A 14,898-nucleotide genomic window follows, 5' to 3' on the forward strand; every position below is an offset into this window, starting at 1 on the left:
TTTTTTTTTTTAAATTCATTTTATTTTTTCCGCCAACCTTTTAACGTATTATTTTACTTTTAAACTTTTTCTTACACATTTGTCGTACCCCTCTTATATACGTTTCCTCTTTTTAACTGTTGTTATATACCCATGACACTGTCATCTTCCGGTACTTCATTATTCGGTAATTCGTTCGTTCGTATATATTTTTAACTATTCCAATAACCATTTGTCGTCACCCTCTCACACGCTTTCTTCCTCTAAATATTTTCTACTTTTTATTGTTTATTTTTACCCTCTCGTAAAAAACACTTAGTCATTCTTGTAACGGCTTTTTTATTTTAATTCAGAGTTTGGCCATCATTGGCGTAATATCCATTAGGCGTTTGATTTTCAAGCTAACTTCTTTATTTTACCACCCCTTCTTTTCTCCACTTTTATCCATTTTCCTTACCCACGTTATAAGTTATGTTCACTATATTGGTGTTTTCAAAAAAAATTTTTTTTCTATTCATTTCTTATGGTATACCTTTATGAATTATTATTGTTACATATATTTTCTTCCTCTCAATTTTCTTTTTCTTTCGATATTTCAATTTTTAAATTATTAATAACTAATATGTTCATACTTCTTTGCATTATATAACTTATTTATTTCATTTCCTTAATTATGTTATTTTACCCACTTTTTCCAATTACCTATGTATAGATTTTATTTCCCGCTTCTCTCATCACTTCATTTTATTAATTCTATTTTGTAAATTATTCATTTTATGTTATTCTGTTTATACTTTCTTTTTTATTTTCTATACTTACTGTGGTTGTTATCTTGTTCTGTTCTTAGCCCTGAAGAAGGCTAGATACTCAAGCCGAAACGTTGGCACAATAAAATAGGTTACAACAACTTATTTGTGTTTCTCTTTGACCACACCCCCAACCATCTTCTCCTCGTGTTTCATAAAATCATTTGGATTTCAGTTCAGAAAAAAATAATATTTTTCATAATAATTTCATAACCTAATATTCAAATATATCTATACTAATATAGATATAATTTATTTTTTCAGAGTAATCGGGATCCATTTGGCTGTGAACCTTTTGGTGCTCCGGCACCAGCACTGCCCCCGAAAAATAAGCAGCCGCCACCAAGACCTGCTCCACCCAGGCCTTCTGTCCCTCCTTCTCACAATCAAGCATCTGACTCCTTTGCAGATTTCTCTAACTTTAATAGCAAGGTATATGATCTTCATATTTTATTAATTTATAAATTTCAGGTTTAAATTATGTTACTTCTTTACAAGTGAAAGAAATATAAATTGCAAATCCTTGATTATCTTTGCTTTAGAAAATTTCATCATCAATTAAAATCTGTGTAGCAATTTAAAGACGGTGGTCCTCATGATAATGTCAGGATTTGTTCCTTGGAAAATTACTTAGTCAAATTCGACTGAAGTTAAGTCCTGTTGGATGATAATTTGTATACACACGTAAAACTGTATTCAATAATTTAGTTTATAAAGTATTTTATATACTAATTAATAAATATACTTAATTTTTCTTTCTGATTGTTTTTATAACAGTTTTGTTCGATAAAACAAATTTTTTTTTACTTGCAATGCAAGTCTGAATTTACTTTGATGTAGAAGGGTCACTACTATAAATTGGTAAACAATGTAACTGACAATAAAAAAATGGGGACTGCCTGTTTATTTTTATTTTCCATCAAATATGTATGATAATTAAATTTCCGAACATACACAACACGATTTAATAATATAATATACATAGATGATGTTTATCTGCAAAATTGTTGTAGATTTTGGTTGATAAATTCAGGTCTCATTACAGTTTTGCAAGTCTTCTTAATCTTATAATTGACCTTTTTTTTCATAAACATTTCTTGTATTTAATTATGTGCTATTTTTTCAAGACTATAACTTGTACTTTCCGTTCATTATTTTTTATTTAAAAATCATTACTTTACAGCCAAGTATAAAGGAGATTATAGTGTATTATATTGAATATTCAATAAGAATTCTTATCATGAATAATATCAGGATTATTGAACAGGATTTTTCAACTCAGCCGTATTGTAGTGTTATATTACTGCTCAAATTTTGATTTAAGGATGAATATTAAGTGTTTATGTTCCTTTTATAAATTGGATAGTGCAAATCATAATTTGAGGATGACCTTCAATATTGCTCAAATTTCGGAAAGAACATAATTTTGACCTTGAAAAATGACAATAATGGTTTAACTTGATGCCTCTGAAGAATTCGTGTGAATTTCCACTCCAGAAGTCCCTAAAAAATATTAATAATGGTTTAATTTGATACCTCTGAAGATTTATTGTGAATTTCCATTATAAAAGCTCATGGAAACCCTCTTAATATGATTAGGTTTATTTTTAATGTTCTAATCTAATTATTTTTCCATGTTCACATTATTGTCAGCCATGTATTCATCACCATTATTTAGAATATATATAAAATGTTAAAAAGCTAACCACAATGAATTTACAAGTGTTAATGCTGAAGAAATATATTAAATAAAACGTTAAACATATTTAAACAAAAGTAATCAATAAAAACCAAAGATGTTTTTATTTAATATGTTTAGTTATAAACAAATATTGGTGTTATTTATTTGATTTGTTTAATTGTTCTGCAGTCAAACCTGGATTAGCAGGATTTTAAGAAACCTCTTCACTGGTGATTCCTATTGATAAAGGTTTTTTTAACTTATTATTTCTTGATTAGTGGATTGTAGCAATTAATACTGGAGAAGATAGTTTGGGTGATGGTTATAATTAAAACAAAAATATTATAAAGATATTAAAAAAATCTTATCATACATAAATAAAGTTTACTTTAATTTCTCCCCTTTTCAGTTATTTTTTTTCCTTTAACATCATTGAGTATGTTGTCATTGTTTTCAACTAACTACCACCTGCATCCACTCAGCTCTCTCTTTTCAATGCTTCTTTTTTCCTCATTGTTGTGATATTCTCATCCCAGATCCTTTATTGGTAAGTCCCTTATTATTTTTCCCCCTTATTTTATACATTGTTTATATGTTTTATCATTGTTATGTATTTTGTTTTGTATGATAGGTACTTTTCACTTTTAATCTTCAACTAGTCACTCTTTTATTTTTTGTTAGTGTTGCTCTTTTTTATTCCTTATCCCTCCCTGTATGTTGTCTTTACTTGTTTTCTACTCTGTTTAGTTGTATTATATTTTCTATTCTTTACAGTTTTATTCATTTACCTTATATATTTTTTCTATTTACTTATTTAGGCATCTGATTCTCATCTTTGTTGTATTTCATTTTTGTAATCCTGAATCAGTTTATTATTTATTTATTTTATCATCACTCTAAGTGCAAGAGGTTGTGTGTCCAAAAACTGCATTTTTCAAGAGAGCAAAAACTGATTGTTTTTCTTATGATTTGACTCTGTAATTATATGTTTTTTGTTTAATTCTTAGTTCAGCATATATACTAACTCCGAATAAAAATTATCAACATTGGAATAAAGATTTGAGAATTGAGAAAAGGTAGTAATAAATTATATTTAAAGAAAACTGATGAAGAGATGCTTAGTGTTAGAAATTGGTTATAGCATTTTCTTCCTGAAGGAAAGAGGTTTTAATGGTTAATAATATAGGAAATGATATTCTAAGAATATGTTAATATAGAGATTATTAAAAAGTTAAATTAAGAAAAGGTTTTTTTTTTTTTTTTATCAAGGACCATGTGATAAGAAACCACTAAGTATGCCATCTGAAAGCGATGAAGCTATCTTAGTAAAAACCACCAGTTAGTGGTTGTAAAGTCTCTAGCAACCCCTAGTTTACTCTCTTGAAACCATACAATAGTTACTTTAATGTTTACGTAATCTTGACTATCTACCATTGTAGATTTGGCAAATATATATAAATTAAAATGAAATAAGGAAGGGGAAGAAGCTGAATGGTAAAGAGTGAGATTTAAAATAAGCATTAAATGTATTAAATTCAAAATCTTAAATAATTTAGAAAGTTATGAAAGTTGATAATAAGGTTATCATGCAAAAGCTGAGGATATATAAGTGAGATTTGATACAGATAAGTATATCCTTTGTTTTCTGTACCATCAGGTGGAAGTAACTGTTTGTGAATCTATATTAAATGTTGACATATAGTGTAAGGTTGGAAGGGTTAGTTCAATAGGTTGAGTGTATAGATATGTTAATTTGAAAATCACTTATGTATTGATGATATTGGAAGAGAGAAATAAATAAAATTGTTTAGTTGTCTGAAAAAAAAATTGGTTTGAAGGAGGTGTCTTGAGTTGGCACCAAATATGATCTAGAGAGGATAGCAATTTTTAGAACAGAAAGGGATAGAAGTAGAGGTACCAGATTATAGTTAAGTCAGATGAAAGTATTAGAAGAGATTGTTGTACCTTGATCATAATATACCTCAGATCACACTTAAGTTTCTTGATAGTTGTTACTATTAAGGTGATATCAACGTGCTAAAACAAAGCTAACTCTGTCAAGCAAGCAGAAGAGATGTCCATGTGCTAATGATTTTTAGTAAATAAGAAATAAAATATTTTAGCTCAAAACGTAACAACTTTTAGCTTAGCTGTTCATTTTTAAACCAATTTTATGACTTTTTTAAAAATTTTAAACCATATGCAATCAGATGATGAGGTTTCCTGTAGTGAATTATGAAAATTATATGTTAATGATGTTAGGTACACTACGATATGATTGAAGGTACTTTATATCCATAAAATATAATTTTTTTTTTCAACTATTTAATATTAAAATTCTCAAAAAATACATAGTGCATACAAATAATGGTGTTATAAAGAGGGACTCTTTCTATTGTTATATTTTTAAAAATGTAAAATTAAATTTTGATCCTAGGTATAGCTGTCCCCTCTTTATGAAGTCTGGACTGATACTTTATTATCTATCTATATGATCAACATCATTATTCTAATTATAGTAGCATTCCCCTTAAAAGGAAGCTCTAACTATACTGAAATATTTCCTCCAAGGTACTTTAAATTTTTTTGTTTATTGAATAATTTATGCATCATTCTAGAACTGCGAAATCACCTGCTAAAGGCTAAGTGATCCATTATTTTCATTTATGGGAGTTAATTTTAACAATTAAAAGAATATCATGCTATTCAGGTTTGACTACATGTTTTTTCATATTTATTTGAAACATTTATCTGGTAATTAATGTATGGTTGACTTAATGTTTTTTGTTTGTTTGTTTTTTTTGTGTTTGTAATTTTATATTGGCCATTTATGTAATTGTAATTATACTTTAAACCATTCCAAATTCAAAAATGAAACTAATGAATGTGTATATTTCTCTTTCTTTTCCTTCCTACCTTTTAATTTTATTTTTATCCTATTTATTTTTATGTTTAAAGCCTTAATTTTTAATTTGTTTCCCCTTCCCTAAATTGTTTTTAGTTTTTCACCCTACAGGGTTCACAACTTGAATTCACTGAAGATCCATTCAAGGACTACCGATATGAAGATATTTTTAATATAGAAGATCCATTTGTTGAAGCAGCTGATAAAAAATCAAATACTGTCTTTCCTGATAATGATCCTTTTTCCCTTGGAGCTTCCAACCAGTCTAATGTAAATAACAATACCAAATGCAAAAGCACTGAAATCCTTGCAGATGCTAATGATAACAAAATTCACAGTGAAGATGAACTAAAAGAAATGAAATTCAACAAATCGGACAGTTTACCTAATCTTTTAAGTTAGCTGCATTATTGTGATCTAGTTTTATCTTCAGTTATTAAGTTAGTTGTCATTTAGTAATTTACTTCTGTTATTTATGAAGGAAATCATTATGTTTTGTTATGTTTAATTTTCATTTATTTTAATGAAGTAATATTTTTGTAAAGCATTATTTTAGTTTATTTCTTATATAAAAAAACATTGTTAATCTTCTCACATGAATATATATGTATATATTTGTGTTGCCTATCTGTTCTGTACATTATTGTATATTATGATGATAAAACAATTTGTAAATTTTGCACTTTTTTTTTTTATAATTATATGAATATATATTTATCGTTCTTAAAAATGAATAAAAAAAAACTTTTATTAATGATGAAAACATAAAATGTTAGATCGCTTGACAAAGTTTATGAACGGAATGTTAGATTATTGTTTTAAAATGTCATTATCTATTTGAGTTATTTAAATCTCTTAAATTATTTTTTAAAATCTTTCTTTTAAGTTATAACAAAATTTTTACTTATTACAAACTTAATGTAAGTATTATTATTATTATTATTTTGGAGTTTTAAAAATTTTATAGTTGTTATGACCTGCTATAGTCATGTTTTAAACTACCCATGTTTAGTCAGTTACTCTGGGTTTTTTTTCTCCAGTGGGATCCATTTTCTATTAATAATTTTTTCTACTTATATTAAAGGAAACTTCTTCAAAGCTTGATACTCTGCAACTAAATATTGATGTCATATACATTTTTTTTTTACTCATTTAAGGTTCCATTGAAATTAATTATTTCTCTATGAAGCTTTTTTCCTTTGAGCAGTAAATTATACCCACTAAAATTTAATCCTCTTTGGAAAATTATAACTTCAGTGACGAGAAACCTAGTGAAGAAATTAACTAAAATAGTATTGTGATTACTATAAATCGACAAAGATTTATATAATAAACATTCTGTTGCTGGCCAGTCTCTGATGAATTCTCCATTTAGCTTGTGGTTGAAATATAAAAGGAACAATGAAACTCTAATCAACTATTAAGAGAAAAACCCAGAATAACTGTTATAAAAGAAGCTTAAATATTCTCACTTTTTATATTAAAGTGTAGTGCAGTTGCAGTATTAAAAAAAGGACTGGACTTTTTCTGAAAATCTATGGGATATAGATATTTTGTTCTTAAATCAATCTATATTTCCACAAATTCTCAAGAGATGGTGATTTATTAATTATTGGAATAAAAGAGCTGTAATTGCTAAACATTTAAGCAACATGTCTAAATTTTATTCCAACCAGTCGTCTCTATACTTTGAAAAAAGTATTAAGGAGCATAATTTTTAACTTAAAAAACAATGCTTTTTTAAGTGCCTATTTAATAATGTTTTCCTTATTGCTTCTATATTTTCTTATTTTAATTTTGAACAAAAAAAATTTTTTAATTGAAAGGATTTATCCATTCTCATTTTTTTATTTATTTCTCTAATGTTATTAAGCTATAGCTATATTAAGCTTTTGTTTTTTTTTTTATTTTAAATTCTGTTGGACTGTTTTCTTTATAGCTTCTTATTTATGATCGAATTAAATTTAATTCTCTTGAATTTCACAAAAGTGTTATATTTTTCAAACAAACAAATTCTATAGTTCATTAAGTCCACTTTTGTGTCGAAGAAACATCCTTTTGGTGGATATATTTTTTCTTATTTTGTTCAGGCTTCTATCCTTTGAGGAAGATATCAATTCCCCAAGAAAATTCCCTGTTACAGAGCTGATCTGGCTAATAGCTAAGCTATCAGTTTATAGATTTTCTGTACTTCTGATGACAGCCGGTAGAATTTATTGATTGATATATTATTTTTATATACTAATTTATTAAGTGATAGATTTATTTCTGTGCTTTTTTGCTAACCATTTTTCTGCTCAACACAATTACTTCTTTTTTATAAAAATTGTAATTTGACTCCCTTGGTACCCTTTCTGCTGACAACAGCAGCCAAAGGTTCTTCCTTAATATGAATGCTCTTGACTTTTGCTCACAATATTTGTAAGCATTTGTCATTATCTCTGTGTGTAATGGTAATTCTTAATGATGTATTTTGAGCTTTATTACTTGATCTCCTCTGTTATAAGTATGAGATAATGTTGGTAATGTAAACATACTTAATAATTAATATTGCATATGGTAAAAATCACCTGGTCCTAGATTTAAATTGTCTGAGGAAATGGTCACTTATAATTATATTTTGTTTTAAATGTATTTCCAAGAAACAGTTCAAATGTAAGTTTCTTGTAAAACTCAAGCTTTTAGTTCTAGATGCTTGGCTCACCATCTCTTGATTTAGCAAGTGTCCTCATTAAGCAAGTCTTGATGTTTCTTAGAATTAAGAAATTTTCACTTAAGATGTCTTAGACAAAAAAATTTGCATTAATGAGCAATAGTATTAATTGAAATGTATTTAACTCAGATTATTTAATTGTTCTCAAAACTTCCCTTACTTTTAAAACCACTAGGATTAGGTTGTTCCTTAGTAAATTAATTCACATATACTTGGTGTTCAGTTGAGTTATATTTATGATATTTTTCCAAATACATTTGGTACCATAGGGTATGATTATAGTATTAAATACAATGTAAGTATTGAAGTCTGGTCACTGTTTAATTAATATTTTAATCACTCTACTCTTTTAATGGGGTATCGCTCTAAGACCATTGAAAATGTTAAAAGATAAGCAATTAAAAAAAAGAAAAAAATACTGAGAAATTTTCAGTCTTTTGCAAATATATTTTTCATAAAATGAGGTTGTAAATATCTAATTTAAATTTATTTAACATTTAATTTATTATAATATATTTAATGTATTAGGAAGTGAAAAACTTGTTTGAAATATATTTGAAAGGAATTTTAATTATATCTGGTAATTTTTTATGAATAGATATATAGAATGATGTAGAATTAACTTAAATCTTTTGACACATTTATTTAAAATAGAGTTTCTAACACATTTAAATATTTCCCACTTGATATTGTTATCGTGGTGACATGTTTATGGAGTCTGCAATGATATTTATATATATGTCAACCCATTGTGATTACTTTTATACCATATCGCTACTACATTCCTCTTTGTAAATTAATCTTTAAGTTCTAATTATCTTTGTACATGCCTTTTGTATGATGATGCTTGAGACTGATTAAAAAAAAAAAAAGGAATATATATATATTATGTAAATTAAAAAAAAAAAAAAAAAAAAATAACCTTGAGGTATTCCAATTTATTTTAGTTTATTTTTTTTTCTTTGTTAAAATTCCTTGAAATGGACCCATCTTCCTTTAGTTATGAGATTCCTTACTAAATCCCTTTGCTAATTAGTCTTAAAATTTAAGTTCAACGTTTATTCACTGAAATAAAATGTAATATTAACCCATAATATCAGGACACTGTGCTAACTATATTTATTCCAAATTTCATCATTTTGTTTTTTGTGATGAGATTGGAATTAAGTGTAACAAGAAATATATTGTAGGTTTTCTCTGGCTTAGCTGTATCACAGCTATTGTTGTTCCCCATCCCATAATCCTTCATAGCAGGTTGATTGCCTTTGTTAATATCCACCTCACTTGTAGATCAATTGGTTTACTAAGCATTGAATCAATGTCATAGTAATACCCATAGAGCAACCTTAAACAAGTCATATTGAATTATCGCATGACTTGTAATTACATTTTTCATTTCCCAGAATCTATTTACTTTTTATTCCACTGATTTCAAATAATAAAAGATAATTGTTATTTCGGCACAATAAATATAACCTTCATGTAGACTCCTTTCAGTTACCTTGTTTTTCATGAAGTTGAGCTTTTTTTTTTTTTTTTTTTTTTGCCACAGCTGCAAATTGAACATACTTATAAGCTTTTCTCACCAGACTGCCATTTAATTACTGGGTGGGTATACCTGAGGTCATGGTGCCCACTATTTTACTTCAATGAAGAAGTTTTTTCTTTTAGTACTCCTCTTTCTTATTGAGTATAATCATGATTCACTATGTGGTTTGGTCCTGCACTATTTTTAACCATCTTTACCAATTACTATGCATATCATACAATCAGTGAGATAAGGCAAGTAACTAAAGGCTGATATGCAAGATCTCAAATATAATGCTGGATGTATTCCCTAAAGTTTGTTCTTTCCTTCTTCTCTCCCTATCTCCTGTGTGCTGCTAAGCATGTAGTAGCCGCCTCTGACTATCTTGTCCCACAATCTCTGTCCTGTGCGAGCCTTCTCATCTCCAGCATGGAGCTTCCTCTCGCTGTGCCAGTTCTCTCAATCAGGTCAGGGTACATGAGCCCTAGCCTGCCTTAAGGTCACCTTCCTCCCGGTCTTGCTTTTAGAAGTCACCTGGCTTTATGGTCATCTCCCATTTTGCTAACATGCCTGAACCATTTCAGCCGTCTTTCCTCAATTACCTCTTGGTCGGATCTTACTCCTAGTTCGTTCTGATATTTTCTGTAGGAATCTCATTTCTGCAGAAACAACCTTGCTGGCATGATGGTCCAGCTTTCCGATCCATATAATTGTACAGGGAGAAAAACTGATTAGAATAACAGAATCTTCGCCTTCCTACTCAACTCCTGCTTTCCAATGAGTATCAACTTCAAAAATCAACTAGTTTACTATCTGATGCTTTTTGGTATGTAGGGGATGTTAATGTTTCAGAGGAAGATACATTCACTGTACAAACCTATGTCCCAAAAAATATAAAATTAGTACCACTGGGGATTTAATAAACCCGGGGAAAAAAATTAACATCCTGTTTACACCTAAAAGCAGTGGAAAATAAACAGGTATACAGTTGAAGATTTGATTCACGTAAAATCATGCTCCGGGAACAAATGATCACTATCGAAAAATATAAGAATCAGACTAAATTTATGTTACTCTTATTTTGTAAACATACAAGACACAATTAGCAACACTTAAAATAAATAGATTAAATGCAAAACAGAAATAGATAGAATGACTTCCTGCTAGAAAGAACGGTTAGTTTGTGGAAAAGACAAAAAAATTAAAACACTTACCGTTCTCCATTTCACTTTTACGCAGTTCTTTGTAGGAAATAGTATTAGTAACATTACAACTATGTAGAATACATTCATTAAACAATTAGAAGTAATGTTTCTATTTGTACATTTTAGTGTTTAATAATTGCCTAAGAAAATTATTTTTCCAAAAAAGAAATTGTCTTTTTCATTTTAGGACATGGCTATCCAGACAATTAAGCCGTGAAACATCGCCTCAATATTGATATTTGTTCTGGAGTGAGCTCAGAATACTTTTGCAAAACATGGATACAGAGCCTAATACAAAGTATCTTTGCAGATGGACGCTTGATTTAGACATTTTTGTTTTGAGGAGAATTTCACTATCTTTCAAATGATATATATATATATTATACAAAATAGTAACCTATCGATTTTTTTAAAAGTATTCTGAACATTCTCCAATGGAAACCCACTTATCGACTCGAAAACCACATGTCTCTAATATTTCAGAGCGAAATCTGTATTTAAACAAAAAATAATCTTAATTTTAGCTAAAAGGACGTACAGGCCTGACTTACCTCAACATAAATAACATCTCATATAAATAACATAACAAGATATCATATAAATAACATAACATTGCTTGCCTGACTTACCTCAACATAAATAATATCTCAATTCTGCCTAGTGATGACACAGCAGACAAATTTTGTATTGGAGTTTGCATTAAAAAGGTTAAGGAAACACGTATGAGTGAACGTATAAGATATTTGTATTCACGTGGTCTTTTAATACAAGGATTTCAGGTTGATTTGAACATGGATTTTAGTCTTCTGCACATAAGCTGATAAAAGCGTTGTGCTTTTTTACAGATGGTGTTGGTGACTGCGTGTATAATAAATTGCGTTCTGGATAATTCCCGTATTACAGTATTTCAGCCAGATCTTGCATCTTGTTAAGGAAGAACTTATGGAAAGTGCTGAGGCATGTTTGTGACAGTGGCTTGTGTATTGCATTTTATTTGAATTCTCCGTCCAGTTGATGCAGCCCAACAACCTATTCGCTGATGTCAGGAGTTTGTAGATCTCAAAAGACCTCGATATTGTGGGCTCAATTTTTACAAATATAAACAAGTAAGTAGGAATAAGGTTTGTCAGCCACATCTATCATAAAGGAGATAATTGGAGGGAATTAACCTCTCGATATCGTGGGTAGAAACTGAGGAACTCCTTATATCTTGTGGGGAATGAATGTAAAACGATGGTTAAGTACTAACCCAAAATACTTGTTAACCTGATTAAGCACGAAAGGGACAGGGAGGAAGCTTCCTCAGCTTTTTCGTACGAAGCTACTGGCAATATAGTTACTAACAACTTCTATATTACTCAAGAGTTCTTTTAGTCGTAGAGTACCAGAACTGATACAAAAATCATGTTGTTTGTTAGCTATAACATTATTTAATTGACTTGTCAAGGTGGCTTTGTTAGACAGTCTGTTTCTAATTGGCCATGTGAGGTGTTCTATTCTAGAATGCCTCGTAACCATACAGGTTAAGAGGTGAATTGACAGTATGAATCTTAGGGTGTCAGCCGTAAGTCCTCGAAGGATGGAAACATCGCTCAGCAGGGTGCGAATCTGCAGTCGCGGAGGTGAATACAAGTTCTGACTGGGTACGAGCTGCAGGTCCTTAGAATAGGAAGACAAGGTTAAGGAAGGAGGTGATGCCCGGAGGAGGCAGAGTACAAATATACATTTCCAAAAATAGTACAAGACTACTGATCCAATATGTATATTATCTCTGCCTCCTAAGGTGGGGAAGTTCTCAATCTGAAAAATCCTGAAGTAAAAGATAAATTCCAAATTGGGCTGAAAAATAAATGCCAACCCTTTGAATTGGAGGGCCTTATGGTTGATGAACAATAAGAGGCTTTAGAAACAGGGCTAAAAGAATCAGCAGAGGAAGTAATAGGTATTCAGAAAAAACGAAAAGCCAAGAAGTGGTTCACAGAAAAGGCAGTGGATGAGTGAAGGAAAATAGTCCTCAGGTAGTTAATACTGATTAAACAACGCTACACAGCCACCAGAACAAAGACAAATAAAATAATCAGACAAGCAAAAAGATAATCCCAAAAGAAAGATTGCAAGGTATTTAGGATAACTGGCAGGTTGAGTTCTACGCAGACATCAGAAAAGAAAGGGTAGGGTACAGACCGAGAAACACGCAAATGTTAGGATAATATGGCAAAATGACGGCATCCAGACACAAAATAATAATCATCTTTAAAGAATATTTCCAGGAACTTATGAATAAAGGTCCTCTACCCACCAGAGGTGGAAAACCGAATATTCTCGTTGTTGAAACAGCTATCGACAGACTTAAAAGAAGGAAGGCCCTAGGAATGGACTGTCTACCATCGGAGCTGTACAAATATGGCTGAGAACCAAGCTATTGGAACTAATTAAAAAAACATGGAAGGAGGAAAGGATACCGGAGACCTGTAACACAGGCCTGATCTGTCCTACCCTTAAGAAAGGCTCCAGATATGAATGCGGCAATTACAGAGGCATAGCACTCCTTCCGGTGATCTACAACATAATGACCTAAATCGGATATCTCGGTATTGGAAGAAAATAATAGGTGACCAATAAGTAGGGTTCAAAAGAGGGAAGAGCACCCTGGACCAGATCTTGGTTCTGAAAATGATGGGAAGTAGATTAGGATGTGTACGCCTTATTTATCGATTTCAAAGCAGCGTATGATTCTGTTGACAGAAACTGTCTTTGGAAGATAGGCTGAGATAGAAATTCCCGGGAAGTTGGTAAGACTGACAAAAGCTAGTACGAATAATCCTAAATGCAGAGTCCTGATACAAGGAGAAGTATCTGAAGCCTTTGAAGCCATAACAGGTCTAGAACAAGGAGAGGGTCGGATCCAATTCGTATCCATGGTACTAAAGACTCGGGTGGTAAGAGAGCTGGAGAAGAAGGAAGGATTTCCGAGAGAGCGCTCGTTTGGGGAAACCAACTGGGTGTGGTGGGTGTGAACCACAACTGTGTAATGGGGAGAGGACATACCAGATTCAGGAATATCAATGTAAATTAATCACCCTGGGTGGCCCTTGTGTGGTAGAGGGGGAGGTAGAGATAGGTTTGACCCGGTGGTGATTTAGTAGAGAGAACTTGCTGGTGCATATCGTAGGGAGTATGCCGAGGGAATACAAAGAGATTGTGAGGGAAGCATCGCTTGGGTTAAGAATATCAAGGGAAATTGGAGAATTAAGTTGGGGGGTAAAATGTACAAATGTCATCTACAGAAAAAACCGAGGGCGCACTGGTTGGAGCAATAAATCAAGCTGAGGACTGAAGAAGGAGACATAATGGGAATATGAAGATATTTTTAAAAGGAGACATGCTCGTGGCAACTGCTAAGACGGTCCATGAGATCACACTTAAAGAAGACAAGGTCACTTATGCGAAAGAGAGGAGATACTCTCAGGCGCTACGTCACCACCTCTGGAATGAGCTCAAAAGTTTAAAATAGCAAGAAATGATTATTGACAGCACATCCCCGTACAATATTCCATTGTAGGCGGTAAAAAAGAAGAGGGAGCCTGGTGAAATTACCGAAAAGTATAGGGTGGTGATAGATTTCAGAAAGCTCATGGTGAATTCCATAAACGAATATCCGATATATAAGTATCCGATCCCCAGTTTTGAAGATATTTTGGACAGCCTGAGCGGGGCAACGGTATTCAACACATTGGACTTGAAGGCCAGATACAATCAGATTAAAATGCACCCTAAGGATCAGCATAATTCCTACCCTTATTCAACATAATAATAACCCTAAGGATAAGCATTCACTTTCGAGAGGGTCCACTACGAATTTACAAGAATGCCGTTTGACCCAAAAATGCTTCCATAACCTTCCAGCGCCTAATGGCGAACTTTTAAAGGGGATTGACGAATCTGTATGTGAGATCTATATGGATGATATATTTGCGTTCAGTAAGAATGAAGATGAACACGTGCAACATTTACACAGCGTTTTCCATAGAATCTGGCAATTTGAGCTAAAACTGTTAGGAGACAAATCATCGCTGGGGCT

At 31.1% G+C, this 14,898-nt stretch overlaps 1 protein-coding gene across 1 annotated transcript in view; it reads left to right on the plus strand.

Annotated features, from left to right (window-relative positions):
• Positions 1 to 14,898, plus strand: part of Eps-15 (Epidermal growth factor receptor pathway substrate clone 15) — a gene marked incomplete at its 3' end in the record, with an annotated part of 108,494 nt that overhangs the window by 42,143 nt on the left and 51,453 nt on the right. The window contains 1 exon segment of the mRNA XM_067046311.1: positions 1,050 to 1,217. Coding sequence (XP_066902412.1) covers positions 1,050 to 1,217 — 168 coding nt within the window.

The sequence above is a fragment of the Halyomorpha halys genome, unplaced genomic scaffold (assembly GCF_000696795.3).
Source record: "Halyomorpha halys isolate HHAL.00 unplaced genomic scaffold, Hhal_1.1 Scaffold1590.1, whole genome shotgun sequence".
Classification (NCBI taxonomy): Eukaryota; Metazoa; Arthropoda; class Insecta; order Hemiptera; family Pentatomidae; genus Halyomorpha; species Halyomorpha halys.